Source organism: Chanodichthys erythropterus, chromosome 20 (genome assembly GCF_024489055.1).
Source record: "Chanodichthys erythropterus isolate Z2021 chromosome 20, ASM2448905v1, whole genome shotgun sequence".
Classification (NCBI taxonomy): domain Eukaryota; kingdom Metazoa; phylum Chordata; class Actinopteri; order Cypriniformes; family Xenocyprididae; genus Chanodichthys; species Chanodichthys erythropterus.
Genome location: NC_090240.1, coordinates 38,298,925 through 38,317,346, shown reverse-complemented (window position 1 = coordinate 38,317,346; position 18,422 = coordinate 38,298,925). Strand labels below are relative to the sequence as shown.

General features: G+C 38.2%; 2 protein-coding genes across 3 annotated transcripts in view; both read left to right on the top strand.

Annotated features, from left to right (window-relative positions):
* Window positions 1-9,526, top strand: part of lmnl3 (lamin L3) — an 11,298-nt gene extending 1,772 nt beyond the window's left edge. Inside the window, exons 2-12 of one of the 2 annotated variants that reach the window (XM_067372335.1) lie at window positions 1,077-1,233; window positions 1,812-1,937; window positions 2,015-2,185; window positions 3,940-4,065; window positions 4,146-4,366; window positions 4,431-4,653; window positions 5,754-5,861; window positions 5,945-6,067; window positions 7,134-7,235; window positions 8,851-8,916; window positions 9,303-9,526. In XM_067372335.1, the coding sequence (XP_067228436.1) occupies window positions 1,077-1,233; window positions 1,812-1,937; window positions 2,015-2,185; window positions 3,940-4,065; window positions 4,146-4,366; window positions 4,431-4,653; window positions 5,754-5,861; window positions 5,945-6,067; window positions 7,134-7,235; window positions 8,851-8,889 (1,396 nt within the window). In that variant the 3' untranslated portion in view covers window positions 8,890-8,916; window positions 9,303-9,526. The remainder of the gene's footprint in view (window positions 1-1,076; window positions 1,234-1,811; window positions 1,938-2,014; window positions 2,186-3,939; window positions 4,066-4,145; window positions 4,367-4,430; window positions 4,654-5,753; window positions 5,862-5,944; window positions 6,068-7,133; window positions 7,236-8,850; window positions 8,917-9,302) is intronic. The other variant, XM_067372334.1, reaches the window with a different exon arrangement.
* Window positions 9,527-11,275: 1,749 nt separating this feature from the next.
* On the top strand, window positions 11,276-17,620 carry syap1 (synapse associated protein 1). The gene is made up of 9 exons (XM_067370933.1): window positions 11,276-11,578; window positions 12,730-12,848; window positions 12,912-12,978; window positions 13,045-13,118; window positions 13,206-13,345; window positions 14,324-14,478; window positions 16,427-16,485; window positions 16,553-16,679; window positions 16,755-17,620. Exons 1-9 carry the CDS (start codon window positions 11,434-11,436, stop codon window positions 16,880-16,882), a joined length of 1,014 nt encoding a protein of 337 aa, XP_067227034.1. The 5' UTR covers window positions 11,276-11,433; the 3' UTR covers window positions 16,883-17,620.
* Window positions 17,621-18,422: the final 802 nt, after the last annotated feature.

The window sequence follows — 18,422 nt, the reverse complement described above, 5'->3', positions numbered from 1 at the left end:
GTTCAAGTCCACCGACGTTAATCTAAATCTCCCCTGACTGCTTTGTCAGACGTAACGGCGGATTCGGCGTTATGATTGGTTAGATCACCTGTCAGTCAAACTGCTGGGAAAGGGTCCATTTTGAGTTGGTATGTCATAATCTTTATTTATTAAATTTACGATTTAGTGTTTCAATTTTAACTTTTAATATCATAAACGGGACTGTCATAATTTCAACTTTGTCATAATTTCGATTTTTGATTTCATAATTATGATTGATGTATCATGATTTGTTTTGGTCAATTGACTGTCAAAATTATTATTTTGACATAAATCAGAATTTTTTATTCTTATATAAGTAAATTTCTCTGCCGATACCGATAATGGTACAGATAGTTTGGGGGTTCTGCCTTTTATGTAATTAAGAATTATATTTTTAATTATTATATTTCGAAAGAAATGCAAATAAAAACTTTATTGTCTCCATTTTATCAAATAGTTTCAGAGTAACTGGTATCAGTTATAAACAAACACATTACTCAAATGAATATTAACTAAATTCTGAAGATTAAATGAATATTTCTTAACTTTCTGAATGTTATTTATATAATTACTATTAATATTGAACATCAAACTGGTTTCTTAGCATTCTCTTTACACAAAGCTCGAATGCAGTGCGTTTTCCTGCCCTCTTCTGATTGACAGGCCCTGACTATCGGCTGTTTCTAAACTATCGTCCGATTTTGTGGAAATTTGCTTTTATCATCCGATACCGATTATTGGCCGATGTATCGGTGCATCTCTAATATAGTATATTATTTTACTTTTTAAAACATCACCCAGAATAGTACAAGCTGAAGTGAAATCATGGATGATTGTGTTTATTATTATTTTTCACTGACCTTAAACAACCAAAAGTGTAAAATATTGTGGTCACTAATAGAGCGATATCTCAAACAAGATTTGCATTCATTTTTTACATACATTTTTATTTGGTATAAAATATGCTCTTTCCAGTTGTATTTTTTGCTGCATATTTCTGTCAGTATTAACACAGCTTATTAAATATAATCTAAAGTTTGTTCGCTTGTCCTCAGGAATAATAAGAAGGAGTGTGAACTGAACACGGCTGTCGGACACTGGAGGAATCTTGAAGCCGCGCTGAACTCGAAAGAAGCGGATTATGCCAATTTACTGGCCGCCAACCGCAGACTGGAGAATGACCTCTCTGACCTCAAGACTCAGGTGGCTAATGTGAGTCCAAAACATGCATGAAACAAACGGGACAGACTGGAGGTATTAGTGGCTGCACCAACTATCCAAAACTAACTTCATCATCTAGACATATTACTGTGTCATGCATTAATTATGTGCAATAAAATATTTAAAGGTGCAGTAAGCAATTTCTGAGAAACGCTGTTGAAAGTGGATCGGACTGAGCAGCACATGCTTACAGCCAATCGGCAGTAGGGGGTGTGTCCTCTTGTCATGGGGAGGAGTGAGAGTGAGCCAATCAGAGATCGAAGGCGTGTCCACTCATGCAGGGGGTGGAAAGACAGTGAGCCAATCAGCAGTAGGGGGCGTGTCCACTCATGATGCGAGATTTGAAGACTGTAGAAAGAGATGTGGCTGAGAGACATTACAAAAGGAAGCTCAGATGAACATATCTTTGCTTCACTTCAGCTTCGATAAAGACATCCACGCGTTTTTGTGCATTTTGGGGGCGGAGCAATGAAGGGAGGGGCGTGTCTGTTCAAGTGTTTCTCAGAAATCTCTTACTGCACCTTTTAACTCAATTAAATCCAGTAAGCTGCTCTTCTTCTGCCTTCCAGCTGGAAACGGCCCTGCAGAACGTCCAGACCCAGCTGAACTCTGAGATGCTGCGTCGAGTCGACGCCGAAAACCAGGTTCAGACGCTGCAGGAGCAGCTGGACTTCCAGAGGCATCTCGGCGAACAGGTTTCTGGTCATGTTTTGGATGTATTTGGTGTTGATTTTAGTGTCACGCGGTGTAACGCTTGCGCTGCTGTGTTCAGGAGGTGCGGGAGATGCGCAGCCGTCACGAGAGCCGGCTGATGGAGCTGGACAGCGGCAGACAGAAGGAGTTTGAAGGTAAATTAGCTGAAGCCATGAAGCAGCTCCGAGAGGAACATGAAGCTCAGATCCAGCAGTACAAAGACGAGCTGGAGAAAACCTTCGCTGCCAAGGTAAAACGCTTCGTGATCGTTCTTCACAGAATTATTATTAAGTATTATTAATTAATTGAGATATATATATATATATATATATTTTATTTATTTTTAAATTTATTTTTTAAACGGTCATGCAAAACTATAAGTTGAGTGTGTGTGCATGTGTGTGTGTATATAAATATATATAAATATAATTTCGTTCATATATTTTATTTATTAATATTTCTTACAAGTAAAATTCAAAAATAATGTGTGAAATTTATTTAAAATATATTTATATAAAATTTATGAATGTATTTTATATTTAAATTTTATATACAATTTACTATTTTATTCGTATCTTATTTATAAATATTACATGAATTATAAATTGTGTGTGTATATATAATATATATATAATATATATATACAAGATATTAATATTAATTTAATTTATATTTAATTAATATAATTTCTTAATAAGTTATACATGTTAATGTTATATACAAATAATATTTATATATAAAATAAGAGTAAAGTTAATGTATTTATAAAAATATACAATTTATAAAATATAAAAATGTTTATAAATTTATATATAAATGTTTAATTTATTAATATTAATTAATAATAAATATTTATTATAAAAGTAATTATATATATATATATTTATTAAAAATAAATATTGATTTATAAATATTAATTAATTTATATATATATATTATATAAATATTAAAAATATTATATAAATATCTTATTCACATATTAAAAGGATTAGCTGTTTTATTTATATATATATATATATATATATATATATATATATATATATATATATATATATATATATATATATATATATATATATATATATATATATATATATATATATATATATATATATATATATATATATATATATATATATATATATATATATATGTGTGTGTGTGTGTGTGTGTGTATATATATATATATTTATTTATAACATTCCTTATTTACAAGTAATATTTATAAATGTAATATAGTTATATAAAATATAGAAATGTTTATAAACATTTATATATTTAATTTATTGCTATTCATACACGTATAATATTGTTTAGTTTATTAGTATCTTATTTTTAATATTCTTAATCTTATGTATTTTATTCATATATAAATATTGCTCAAAGTTTATATATATATATATACACACAGCTATGGAAAAAATTAAGAGACCAGTCCAAGTTCAGAAATCAATGTTAAGTGGTCTCTTAATTTTTTCCATAGCTGTATATATATATATTTATAACTTATACATATGAATATTACTCATATATTAAATATTTTATTCCAATATCAAAGATTCGGTTTTTTTATTTATATATATATCTATCTATCTTATATTGACTTTGCTCCCCTCCTTGGCAGACTAGAGCACTTCAGATGTTGGTTGTTTTAGTGTTCAGGTGTGAGACTGTAAACATGACAGGAGCTGAAAGAGAGAGACTGCAGATGCAGACGGTTTACTCTCATGTCCGCTGTAGATCACATCTTCATGAGCACAGCGTGAGGATTCGCAGCAGTGAGGTTTGCCTGTGTTTGATGTCTGTAACTCTCAGATTGAGATAGTCTGCAGCAGAAGTGTAGTTCAGGGGTTTGAGCGACAGGAAGAGGCTGTAACCTGGACACACAGGAAACGCTTGATTTCACCGCATCTTTCTTTCATGGTACCTCAGTGACGCGCTAGAGACGAACGATTCTCCAGGTTCTCGTCGGTCCGCAGTAACGGTGCGGTTTATCTCCTGCAGCTGGAGAACGCCAAGCAGACGGCGGTGAAAAACAGCGACTTCGCTTCTTCGACGAGAGAAGAGCTGGCGGGAACCAAACTGCGCCTGGAGTCTCAGTCGCTGCAAATCAACAACCTGCACAAACAGGTGGAGACCTGACCTGCTCAAATAGCAGCAGACACGTGTCAAAGCATCTGAATGAATGAATGCATGTGTGTGTGGATCAGAACGCGGCGCTGGAGGCTCGTGTTCAGGAGCTGGAGCAGATGCTGGACCGCGAGAGACAGCTGAACCAGCACCGGCTCTCGCAGAAGGAACAGGAAATGGCCGACATGCGACAGCAGATGCAGGAGCAGCTGGAGGAGTATCAGAACCTGCTGGACGTCAAGCTCATGCTGGATATGGAGATAAACGCGTACCGGAAGATGCTGGAGGGGGAGGAGAAAAGGTGAGGTCGTTTTTATCATTCGGGATGTTTTATTTTTCGTGTTTCACGCACGCTTTCCCTCCAGACTGAACCTCTCTCCGAGTCCGATCCAGCAGTCCGCCGTCTCCCGAACTCACGCTCAGCCCGGGCGGAAAAGCTGGGGAAAGAAGCGCAAACACGAGGGGACGAGTTCAGGGCTCTCGCCCAGCTTCAAGCTGTCCCAGCATTCCTCATCTCGAGGGAACGTGTGCATCGATGAGATCGACCTGCAGGGACGGTACATCAGACTCAAGAATAACTCCGACAAGGTACAGCGGCGAGCTTCCCTCCAAGATTTGACCTGTCAGATTATACCGCACTCATTGATAATCTATTAGAGATTTTATTCATATTTTTAAATTATTTCAATTAATTTAGTTATTTTTGTCAATTTGTCAATCATATAATTTATTATTGTTTTAGCTTTATATTTTCATTTTAGTTAATTTTGTTTTTGTCTTTTTTATATAATTTTTTTTAAATATATTTTTAATTGTTTTAGCTTTATATTTTCCATTTTTATTTTAGTTAATTTTGTTGTTCTTTTTTTTTAAAATATCAGTGTAGTTTTTATTAATGTTTTGAAAATAAAAACAAAAATAAAAAAATAATTAAAAAAATGAATGACTACTATATAGACATTTTATTTAAAGAAAAATCAACAGAATTATTATAACTAAAATGGAAATATATTAATTAGTTTTAGTTGAAGTTTTAATTTTGTTGTTTTCTTAGTTTTTTTAAATGTCTAGTGTCATTGATTATTATATTATAGTTTTTATTAATATTTTTAAATTTACTTTTAAAGTTTTAGTAATTGTCATTTTTTTCATTTTTTTTATATAAAAATCTTTTCATGTTTTAAAAACAATTTAAAAATTACATTTAAACAAAATAATAAAAATTACACATGCAAAGTTACTAACTTTAAAATGAAAATATAAATTCAATTTTTTTCTCTTTTATTAGTTTAAAAAATGTCTATATAGTTTTTAATATCTTCTGTTTTCATTTTAACTTTTTATTTTTATATTTAGGGTTTTATTTTTTTATTTTGGTTTAGTAAATAATAAGATTAATAATAAGATTTAGTAAAAAATAAGATACATTTTAGAGATTGAATTTTATTTCAAATAAGGGTTTTTTAGGTAACAAAAATAACCCTACAGTATACATCACAAGTATTTTTTTCTAGAAAATTCAGTGTAGAGTTTAGATGATCATTTTTGGATGTTCCAGCACATGAAAGGAGCTTCATCTCACTTGAATATTTTCTCATTTTATTTTCTTTGTGGTTTGATGGACATAAAGCAGCAGATCAGATGATCATGATTACTCATCCAGCGCTGTCTGTGGATTGTGATTTCAGGATCAGGCTCTCGGAGGCTGGGTGTTGAGAAAGAGTGAAGCAGGCGCTTCTGACATCATCTTCCAGATCCCCTCGCCGTGTGTGCTGAACGCCGGGCAGATGCTGACGGTAAACGCGGTGAAAACGCGGTGAATGAGCTGAAGGTTTGTCCCTGTGACCCCTCTGAAGGTGTGTGTGGTGTGTGTGGTCAGATCTGGGCCGCGGGAGCCGGTCTGGAGCAGATGCCGTCGCAGGGGGATTTAGTCCTGAGGACCCATGAGACGTGGGGCCCGTTCGGGGAAGTCCGAGTCTCCCTGCTGAACCCGCAGAACGAGGTGAGGAACGCTTGTCACAGAGAATATTAGAGGATTTTACATTTGATGAAACGTCATGTTGGCCAGTGTTGGGCCAGTTTGAGATTACTGATCAATCAATAATGTCTGCTTGATTTATTAATAAAGTGTGTCTGTTCCAAACTCTACATTAATGGATGATAAAACATGTATTTATTTTGTATTTTGTATTGGCTGTTTTTAAATATATTTATAGTTTATTATTTTGTTTGGTTTATTTTTTTTGTTTTATTTAAAATAAAATATTTAAAATATTTGGTTAAATGTTCATTTATTTTATTACTTTCTTGATTTTTATTTAAAGCAGAACTAAGTAACTTTTTTACCTTCATAAATAGTTTTCTAAGTCCTTACGATGGTTAATTGACTTGTAGCGGTGTGTTTGAGGCGAGCACTAACCCCCTCTGGCACGTCTACGCCAGAATACAGCACTTGCAACTTGAGCTGCATCGACCCGACACAATCTCACCTCATGTTCACGTTCGCGCGAGAGTGACAAAATACTTTACGGTAATTCAAAAACAATGTATATATAATGACTTTATAAGACCATTTCGAAAATTACCCACCTCCATCGAGTGTACTGTATTTGCAAAACTACTGCACTGGTGAGCGTTGTAGTCGTTGTAGTCCAGAGCTGCGGTTGGAGTATTTATGACAGTGTCATTCACTGAAGGAACCTGTAGGGGGAGCTTCGCGAATCTTGCTTAGTTCTGCTTTAAATGTTTTGGTTAAATGTTCACTTAAATGTAAAAACCATGTTTTCATGTTTATTGTGGTGTTATTAGTTATTTTATGTTTTTATTTATTTGTTTTACTTATTTTTTTTTTATATAGTTATTACTATCATATTGTTGTTTGTTTTATTTATATTTTGTTTGTTTTATCCTTTATTTTATTTTAAATATTTTTGTTTCTTTATTGTTTACCATATTGAATAAACAATCCATGATCTGTAGATATCAGCATTGTCATATTGGTTGATCACCTGACATTGTATAGAGAATATAAATGTTTATGCTCACCTGTGAAGTCTGATTTTGTGCAGGAGACTGCGGAGTATTGTCTGGTGTGTGTTCAGGGTAAAGGTGACGAGGATCCGGAGTATGATGAAAGCATCATGACCCGTGATATTCACCTGCGGCGACAGGTAAAACAGTTGAGCTCTTGCGAAAACTAGCTGCTTTACTACAAGTCATCTGACATTACCTGATAGATTTCAGTCTGAAACTCACAAATCAGTGTGCGTAAAAAAAAAAATAAATAAATAAAATAAATCAATTGGAACACCCTACCAACCAAAACACCAGAGCAACAATCTGGCAACTGCTCAGAGCACCATAGCAATGCCCTGGCAACCAATCAGAACATGGTGGCAACACCTTGGCAACCACCCAAAACACTGTAGCAATGACCTGACAACTGCCCAGAGCACACTAAAACCTACATAGCCACAGCCCTTCAACCACCCAGAACACCATACTAGCCATGTATCACGCTGGCAACCACTCAGAACACCTTAGGGACCACATAGCAACACCTTGGCAACCACCCACAACACCAAAGCAACGACAACTGCCCAGAACACCCTAAAACCCACATAACATCAGCCTATCAACCACCCAGAACACCATAGCAACCACGTACCACCCTGGCAACCACTCAAAACACCTTAAGGACCACATAGCAACTCCTTGGCAACCACCCAAAACACCATAGCAATGACTTGACAATTGCCTAGAAAAACCCTTAAACCCTCATAGCGACAGCCTATCAACCACCAAGAACACCATAGCTACCAAGTGCCACCCTGGCAACCACTCAGAACACTTTAGGGACCACATGGCAACACCTTGGTGACCACCCAGAACACCATAGCAACCACTTACCACCCTGGCAACCACTCAGAACACTTTAGGGACCACATGGCAACACCTTGGTGACCACCCAGAACACCATAGCAATGACTCAACAACTTCCCAGAACACCCTAAAACCCACATAGCTTCAGCCTATCAACCACCCAGAACACCATAGCAACCACGTACCACCCTGGCAACCACTCATAACACCTTAAGGACCACATAGCAACTCCTTGGCAACCACCCAAAACACCATAGCAATGACTCAACAACTTCCCAGAACACCCTAAAACCCACATAGCAACAGCCTATCAACCATCCAGAACACCTTAGGGACCATATAGCAAAACTTTGGCAACCACCCAAAACACCATAGCAACGACTTGACAATTGCCCAGAACACCCTTAAACCCACATAGCAACAGCCTATCAACCACCCAGAACACAATAGGAACCACATAGCAACACCTTGGCAACCACCCAAAACACCATAGCAATGACTTGACAATTGCCTAGAAAAACCCTTAAACCCTCATAGCGACAGCCTATCAACCACCAAGAACACCATAGCTACCAAGTGCCACCCTGGCAACCACTCAGAACACTTTAGGGACCACATGGCAACACCTTAGTGACCACCCAGAACACCATAGCAATGACTTGACAATTGCCCAGAACCCCCTAAAACCCACATAGCTTCAGCCTATCAACCACCCAGAACACCATAGCAACCACTTACCACCCTGGCAACCACTCAGAACACTTTAAGGACCACATAGCAACACCTTGGCAACCACCCAGAACACCATAGCAATGACCCGGCGACTGCGCAGAACAGCCTAAAACCCACATAAACAGCTGAAATCTATATTTTTGTTTCTTCTTCACCTGTGTTTTGTAAAAGCCTAAAAGAAGAAAAAAGAAATGTTGTTCCCTCTCCTGATCTGTCCTGATCCAGAAGCGTCTGTAGGTGAGATGGATCCAGTTGTCAGACTTTATCGCCGTTTGTGCTTTGCTTCAGCAATAACTGTGGCTTTGCAGATTTACTAATACATCATCATCATCATCATCGTTGTAATGCATAATATTACATGCATGTTTAATCTGTGGTTGCTGAGCTAAGAGTGTTATGCATTATATTTTTATTCCATATGGCAAAGAATCACTGTTTTAGCATCTTGGTTTGGTTTGGTACCTTTTGTCACAGAAGCCGTTTGTGCAACAGGTTTTTTTCAGCATGTTTTTGATCATGTTGATCATTTGCATGTTTAATATGATGCAGTAGCTTTATAATCAGAGTCTATAACGATGTTCTAATGCACATGTTTGTGAATGATCAATCTCTCTCTTTTTCAGGGTCAGAGACCCAATCAGGATGGCAGCTGTGCCGTCATGTGACTCTTATCGCGTGTGATGATCTAAAGACGCTCCATCTCTGTTTGCTCTCACTTATCATATTTGATAAATGTTAAGGGCCAGAACTGGATTATTTCATTTTTACATAAAGAATTATTTGTTGTTCTTGGTTCTAATAAAGTTTAAACAATTGTTAGGTCATAATAAATTAAAAAATAAATGCTTTTTGCAAAGTCATGTTTAAAGCTTATTTTCTTGATGTCTTGAAATGCCCTGACACCAACTCAGAACACCCTAGCAACCACATAACGACACCCTGGTAACCACCCAAAACACTGTAGCAATGACCCAGCAACCACTCTGAACACCATAAAACCCACATAGCAACAGCCCATCAACCATATAGCAACACCCTGGCAACCACCCGAAACACTATAGCAATGACCTAGGAACTGCTCTGAACAACCTAAAAGAGCAGAGCAACAGCCTATCAACCAACCATAACACCATAGCAACCAAATAATACCCTGGCAACCACTCAGAATACCATAGCAACACGTTGACAACCACCCAAAACACCATAACAATGACCCGGCAACTGCTCTGGGGTGCCTTTCCCGAAAGCATCGTTAGTCAACTATGGTCGTAAGTCCCATTGAACTCTATTGGTAACGACGGAACTTGCGACCATAGTTTTCTTTGGGAAATACACCCCCAGAACAGCCTAAAAACCACATAGCAACAGCCTATCAACCATATAGCAACACCCTGGCAACAAACTGAAACACCATAGCAATGACCTGGGAACCAATCAGTCAGAACACTCCAAAAAAAACACATAGCAACAGCCCAAGCCTAACAACCAACAAGAACATCACATCAGCCATATAGCAACCACCCAAAACACCATAGCAACGACCTGTGAACCATTCCAAACACACTAAAAAGAACATGGCAACAGCCTATCAACCATCCAGAACACCATAGCAACCAAATAACACCCTGGCAACCACTCAGAATACCATAGCAACTCCTTAGCAAGAACCCAAAACACCATAGCAATGACCCGGCAACTGCTTAGAACAGCCTATAAACCAACCAGAACACCATAGCGACCAAATAAATACCAGAATACCATAGCAACACCTTGGCAACCACCTGAAACACCATAGTAATGACCCGGCAACTGCTCAGAACAGCCTAAAAATCACATAGCAACAGCCTATAAACCAACCAACACACCATAGCAACCAAATCCATTCAGAATACCATAGCAACACCGTGGCAACCACCCAAAAATCCATAGCGATGACCTGGGAACTCATCCAAACCTCCTAAAAATAACATAGCAACAGCCTTTCTACCAACCAGAACACCATAGCAACCAAGAATACTATAGCAAACATATAGCAACACCTTGGCAATGACCATGAGCCAAACAACCACATAGCAACAGCTGAAATCTGTGTTTTTATTATCTTATGAGCTTTTTTTTGTGTGTGTCTTAAAATGATTGTAATGTTTTAATCTGATTTTGTGTGATTGGGTGTAATAAACTCAATATAGTGCTGGTTTTACGAGGTTCTTCAGTGGTTTTTGAGTTCAACAATGAACCTTTTTGTCCTTAAACACCTCTTAGAATGAACTACCACCTTAATAAAGGATGTACAAACCTCAATAAAGGATGTAAAAAGAGGAGTAGCGCATCCTGTCAGCTCTAAACCTTGAACCATCAGAAGTTTAAACTTTGGTTAAAGAGCAGCAAATCTTGAGCTCCAGATGTTTCATGTGTTTCACTGGCATAACAAATAGAGAACTGCACATCTGTATTTCATATTGTATTTCCTGTGTAAACATCTTTATTCTATTGAAGTGTATTTCCATCACGGAATAAAAATATAAAACGGTATTGCAGTCACTGCAAGTGGCGCTCTGTCCGTTCCTCCAATGCGGCAGGTGTCGCTGTGGAGCCGCCGCTGCTGCTGCCGTATGATGACGGGGGAAGCGCTCAGCTGCTGTTGTTGATGTGGCCCAGTGCGGATGTGAAACATGGAGTAAAATTATCCTGATTAAAACCACCAAAGATCATTCATTTCACCGCAGAGAGTCAGACAGACGCGGCGCCGGCAGCATGTTTAAGAGCTGGAGCTCATGGCTGGGCGGAGAGCTCGAGAACGAAGAGAAGACTGACAAACAGGAAACAGCAGAGGAGAAAAACATAAACACAGAGACAGAAGAATCACAACAGATCCTACAGCAGGCCAAAGGGCTCAGCGGTGAGACCGATCACTTTATATCACTTTATAGCTATGGAAGCATATAAGGGGAAAAAAATAATTATGGCACTAAAAGCTACGAATTGTGACATAAAAGTCATAATTATGACATTTAAGTCGAAATTATTAGATAAAAAGTCGAATTTGTGAGATAAAGTCGAAATATAGTCATAGTTGAGATTAAAAAGTCGAAATTGACGACAAAAAATTACTTTTCATTTCTTATGTCATTATTATAACAATTGACAGTACTATTTAAAGTTATTGTCATGTTAAGAGTGTTAATGATCACAAAAAAAAAACGCGAAAAAGGACTGACACAGCTGAAGCGTGCGAACAGATGAAAGCGATCCGAATTTATCTCTTTCGTAGCTTATTTCGCTTGAATGGTCAAATACACAGACAATTATGTCAAAACACGTAAACGCAGTATGTTATGTCCTTCGCGAATGCAAGCAGTAAGGAGAAAATCGAATGTGTAACAGTATGTTAGATCCGTGCGTTCATTCTTAAAGGGACCGTAGCCTCATAAACTGTTACCTTCTCTTTTATTAATGTTATTAAAAAAAAATCACTCCATCTTTAATGGGAATCAATTTATATTTAATTTGTACAGTGAAGACTATACAGAACATATAAAACGGTAAACTAGAATCAAATCTATGCATATATCGAATCGAAATTCAATTCAAAATCGAGAATTGTGACCTCAAGAATCGAATCGCAAATGATTCCCATTCAAAGAAGTCGTAATTATGAAATTTTTTTCTAATATGCCGTAAATGGGCTTCAATATCACTTTATATATGATAAATAATATAATATACCATGGTAAAGTTACAGTAATTTATGACTACATGATGTGATAGACATGATATATGTTTTTGGACACGTCATGAGAGTCGCATGTAAATATACCTAACATTTACTATAGTATTTATCTCAGTACCATGGTTATTTTTTTTAATGTATATGACTAGATAGCGATGCAGAACATCTCAGTATGTTATATAATAGCAGATGACATCATATTATCATTGGGATGTTTATTGTCAGGATCTGGAGGTTGTTCTGGGTGGATGTGGAATTGTACACACGAGTCAATCTGATGTTTTTACTGGAGTTTTAATGTGTCTACGCTCCTCTGTCAGGCTTCATTCTGAACTTTGCAAGCTCCGCGACTAAGAAGATCTCCGAGTCTGTGGCGGAAACGGCGCAAACCATCAAGAAAACGGTGGAGGAGAGCAACATCGACGGCATCATTGACAAGGTAGCGCACATAGTTAATAAACAATAATTACGTGTCTTCATAAAACACTCAATTCTCTTTCAGACCATTTTGGGAGATTTCCAGAAGGAACAGGAAAAATTTGTGCAAGAGAAAAATGCAAAGAAAACAGGTATGATGCTGCACAAGAAATATCTTTTTGTACATTTCTGTATTTTTCACCAATCTTTGTCTGCAGACGCAGCGGTGCCGCCCTGGGTCGGATACAACGAGGAGGAAACCATTCAGCAGCAGATACTGGCTTTATCCGCTGTGAGTTTCAGATCCACGTCTAAATCGTTAGATCACCTGATCATTCTGGACAACGTGACTGAATGCGTATGTTTTATCTCCGTTCAGGACAAGAGGAACTTCCTGCGTGACCCTCCGGCTGGAGTGCAGTTCCATTTCGACTTCGAGCAGATGTACCCCGTCGCCCTGGTGATGTTACAGGAAGACGAACTGCTCAACAGGATGCGCTTTGACCTCGTCCCTAAACAGTGAGATTCGGCTCCATTAATGCATTAAAAACTGAACACATTTGTTGCTCTCCTGGGTCCAAACGTGTGCTTATAAAACAGTCATAACTCAAGACACGATTTTAGTTTTAAAATATTATCTGATCAGTAACTTAATGAGTGTTTTTTAAATGTTACCATGTTTCTACCATGCTATTACCTCATTTACCCTCTTTTTATTAATTGAAAAGAAATTCTTTGAAATTTAAAATGTTACTAGAGCTACAGCAAAAAATATGCATATATATTTTTTATCAATATTTATGATAAATTTTATTTGAATATATCATTATGTGGAATTAATAAGAACTCATAACATGAGAATTATCAGTATGAACTCTATTGACTTCAATGGATTTAAATAAATTCATTTGAACTTATAACTCATGGCTGCTCAAAACATTCTAAATTTATGAAAATGACATGTTCTTTTTCTAACGAAACGACATCAGTATTATTCTGAAATGGTTTCATATTCAATTTACTTGAATAAACATTTACTTTGAGATGAAAGCAGATGATAAACAGCCTGAATGTGGTGTTCATCAGTAGGGGAATGTGCACTTCCTTTTTCATATTTAGAATATTTGGATACTTTTTATCAGAATTACTGTGTGTGATGCATGTTTAGAAACAGAATGCAGTCACAGTGTGTGTGAGTGTAGAAAAGAGGATAAATGTGTTTTACAGAAGTAATATGAGACTATCTAACTAATAGATGTAAAAAAAAATTCACAGTTCACTCCCGGTTTAGTTTAAATGGTTATATCTCTTATATGTTTTATTTTAAAAATCTGACAAAAAAAAAAAAGATGTACACATTGACAGTCTTAACATATATCCAAAGTTTAATTTTCATAATAAAAGCTATTGATTTCAAAAATAACAACCTCTTCTGGATTAAAACGGACCCGAATGCCTCGTTTCCTGTTTGTGAGAGCAGATCTGTGTGTGTTTCAGGGTGAAGGAGGACGTGTTCTGGAGGAATTATTTCTACCGCGTGTCTCTGATCAAGCAGTCGGCTCAGCTCACGGCGCTCGCGGCTCAGCAGCAGGCGGCCGAGAAGAGAGAGGAGGAGAAAAACGCAGCCGCTCCGCTCAACGAGACTCTCTCAGGTTATTACAGGAACTGATCTGACTCCACTACAGCTGATATTAGAGAAAAGCGAAGCAAATATTCACATCGCATTACTCGCAGGATTACTTGTTTTTGCATCACATGCGTGAATAAAAACATTGCTGTGCTAACTTTGGCTAATGCCAGTGCTAACCATAGCAATGTAAACTCAAGTTACAGAAGCATATTTTCATCACTTTTTTCTCCAAGCTGTCTGCTTTTTTTGTCCATTCTCTGTCATGCAAATTTCCTGCTCAAGTTGAAATTTTTCAGCTTCACAGAAGACGCAATTAGACGAAAAAAGACGCAATTGAGGCGAATATTGCATGTTCACGGTTCAAGCTTGTTTCCTCCACTAAATAAAAAAGATAATCTTGACTTTTTCTCAGAATTGCGAGTTAAACTCAGAATTGCGAGATATAAAGTCGGAATTGCGAGATGTAACGTCGGAGGTGCGAGTCGTAACGTCGGAAGTGCGAGTCGTAACGTCGGAGGTGCGAGTCGTAACGTCGGAGGTGCGAGTCGGAGGTGCGAGTCGTAACGTCGGAGGTGCGAGTCGTAACGTCGGAGGTGCGAGTCGTAACGTCGGAGGTGCGAGTCGTAACGTCGGAGGTGCGAGTCGTAACGTCGGAGGTGCGAGTCGTAACGTCGGAGGTGCGAGTCGTAACGTCGGAGGTGCGAGTCGTAACGTCGGAGGTGCGAGTCGTAACGTCGGAGGTGCGAGTCGGAGGTGCGAGTCGTAACGTCGGAGGTGCGAGTCGTAACGTCGGAGGTGCGAGTCGTAACGCCGAGGTGCGAGTCGTAACGCCGGAGGTGCGAGTCGTAACGCCGAGGTGCGTAGTCGTAACGCCGGAGGTGCGAGTCGTAACGCCGGAGGTGCGTAGTCGTAACGCCGGAGGTGCGAGTCGTAACGTCGGAGGTGCGTAGTCGTAACGCCGGAGGTGCGAGTCGTAACGCCGGAGGTGCGTAGTCGTAACGCCGGCGGTGCGAGTCGAACCGTCGGAGGTGCGAGTCGTAACGTCGGAGGTGCGAGTCGTAACGTCGGAGGTGCGAGTCGTAACGTCGGAGGTGCGAGTCGTAACGTCGGAGGTGCGAGTCGTAACGTCGGAGGTGCGAGTCGTAACGTCGGAGGTGCGAGTCGTAAAGTGGGAATTGCGAGTTAGTCATATTACAAAGTCAAAATTACCTTTTTTATTTATTTCATTGCAAAAAAAAACTTCCATACTAATACAATATAATAACATGAAAACAAGATTTAAAGTGATTTATTTGTGCGAGTCGTAACGTGGGAAGTGCGAGTCGTAACGTGGGAAGTGCGAGTCGTAACGTGGGAAGTGCGAGTCGTAACGTGGGAAGTGCGAGTCGTAACGTGGGAAGTGCGAGTCGTAACGTGGGAAGTGCGAGTCGTAACGTGGGAAGTGCGAGTCGTAACGTGGGAAGTGCGAGTCGTAAAGTGGGAAGTGCGAGTCGTAAAGTGGGAAGTGCGAGTCGTAAAGTGGGAAGTGCGAGTCGTAAAGTGGGAAGTGCGAGTCGTAAAGTGGGAAGTGCGAGTCGTAAAGTGGGAAGTGCGAGTCGTAAAGTGGGAATTGCGAGTCGTAAAGTGGGAAGTGCGAGTCGTAAAGTGGGAATTGCGAGTCGTAAAGTGGGAATTGCGAGTCGTAAAGTGGGAATTGCGAGTCGTAAAGTGGGAATTGCGAGTTAGTCATATTACAAAGTCAAAATTACCTTTTTTATTTATTTCATTGCAAAAAAAAACTTCCATACTAATACAATATAATAACATGAAAACAAGATTTAAAGTGATTTATTTGAAATCTAAACAAAATGTACGAATTTCAAAACAATGTTATGCATTAATAAGCCTGTCGAAACTGATCTCGCAATAGCCAAATATGAGCCACTTAATCGTCATTTAAACAGAAATAAACATGTTTTTCTGCTTCACAGAGACCATCAGACCGAAAACGCCTCCTGTCACCATCAGCGCGAAACCCAAAACTAACGAGGTACGTTTTTTACTTCAGATTTGCATTATCATCACAATCGCCCTCTTATCATTCGCCCTGCTCACAGGAAGAGGAAGACATCTCCACCAGCCCCGGCGTGTCAGAGTTCGTGAGCGACGCCTTTGATGCCTGTGACATAAACCAGGAGGATCTGAGGAAAGAAATGGAGCAGCTGGTGCTGGATAAGAAGGACGGTGAGTCCAGAAAGCAGCAAAAAAGCAACTAGACAAGCTACTGTACCTTTAAGACTTCTGTTGTTTCTCCGATAGAAGAGACCGCTGACTGGGAGAAGGAACTGCAGCAGGAGCTTCAGGAGTACGAGGTGGTCGTCGACCCAGAAAATCGAGACGATAACTGGGACCGAGAGATTGAGGAGATGCTGCAGGACGACAGCTAAAGCATAACAGCGCCCCCTCTGGTGTGGAGGACACAGGAAATTAAATCGGTTTCATCAATCTGACTGGACTGAAGTTTCTATAAGAATGTTTAATATAAACAAGAGTGAGATGTGATGTTTAGGAGGTAGCGGGATTCGGTGAGGTGCCAAAAGGTTCCTCTCTCTGATCGTAGTAAATCAGATGTAGTTTGCTGATTTATTTTTTCCCATTTCTGCCTTCTTTCAGAGGTGTAAAAGCAAACCAAAACTCAAAAAAGCTGAACACACAGAATATATCTAAACATTCTTAAATCAAGATATATTTACTGGAGAAGCAGAATGACTTTAAGAAAACATATCTTCTCTTCTCCAGTAAATATATCTTGATTTTGTGCTGGAAAACAAGACAGAAACACTGAGGAAGAACATGTTTTTTGCATTGCTCAAACACTATAAGCACACATATGGAGCTTCTCTGAAGGCAGTCATGTGACTTGTTTAATTAAAGAAAGTAAATGCTTCTCATTCCTTTGTTTTTTGAATATTGATTTGATATTTGTACACATCATGTGACAGTTCCTTTTCTGATATCAAATTCCATACACGTTTAATCAAACAATATTTACATGTTTGTAAGGCGAGAGCTTTAGTATAACTTTGTGTTTGTTTATATTTTCAAACTGCACCTTGTCTTATTACTTTACAGATGAATAATCATGATTTTGTTGCCGTAAATAAAATCTTTGTCTCTAAAATTCTCTACTTTCTGGTTTGTTGCACCCGCATTCTTTCAATACACTATAATTATGAAGTTTTCTTCACATCGTAAATACTTAATTTTGTTTGTTCACGTTTTCTATGCACATATATGCGTTATTTGTTGACATCTGATAAGGTTTAAAAAAGTTATTTGGTTATTATTTAGTTATTTAATTGTGCGCACGTATGTGTTTACGGATCGTGTACGTTAGTCTAGAACGTGTGTATGCGCACGTAGACGTGCTGGCGTCATCCGGGTTGCCAGATAATGCTTAATGAAGCTTCGAAACCTTTACGAATCGATCTCTGTGAACCCATGAATCATGCAGAGTCACTGAGATCGCCTCCATTGAACAAATAACTAGGTTTTACCTGATCTCTGATCAGTTTGAAACATTTGTAGACGCTTGACATATAATTAAATAATTAAAAGTAGGTCAATAATAGTAGTGTTTTTGTTGCATTTACACTGTTCTGACCAGCAGGAGTCACTGCTGAGAAATATACCAGAGAAATATACAGAAATTTACATACTAATACACAGAGAGAAAAAACAACATGCCAGAGTGCACAAACTATTGATGCATTAATCAAAAACTGAATATTCCTTAAAAAGAGAAGCTATTGGTTAAGATCAACATGTGCAGTGCATTTTATAAGCTACACAAAATTATAATAAGAACATTATAATCATGTGTTTGGGACATAGATTTAATGGAGAGACTTTTGTTTTTGTAATCAGGCTCTCAAAAAGTATATAAAAATTTGGATTTAGATTTATCAGCCAATATATCGGTTATCG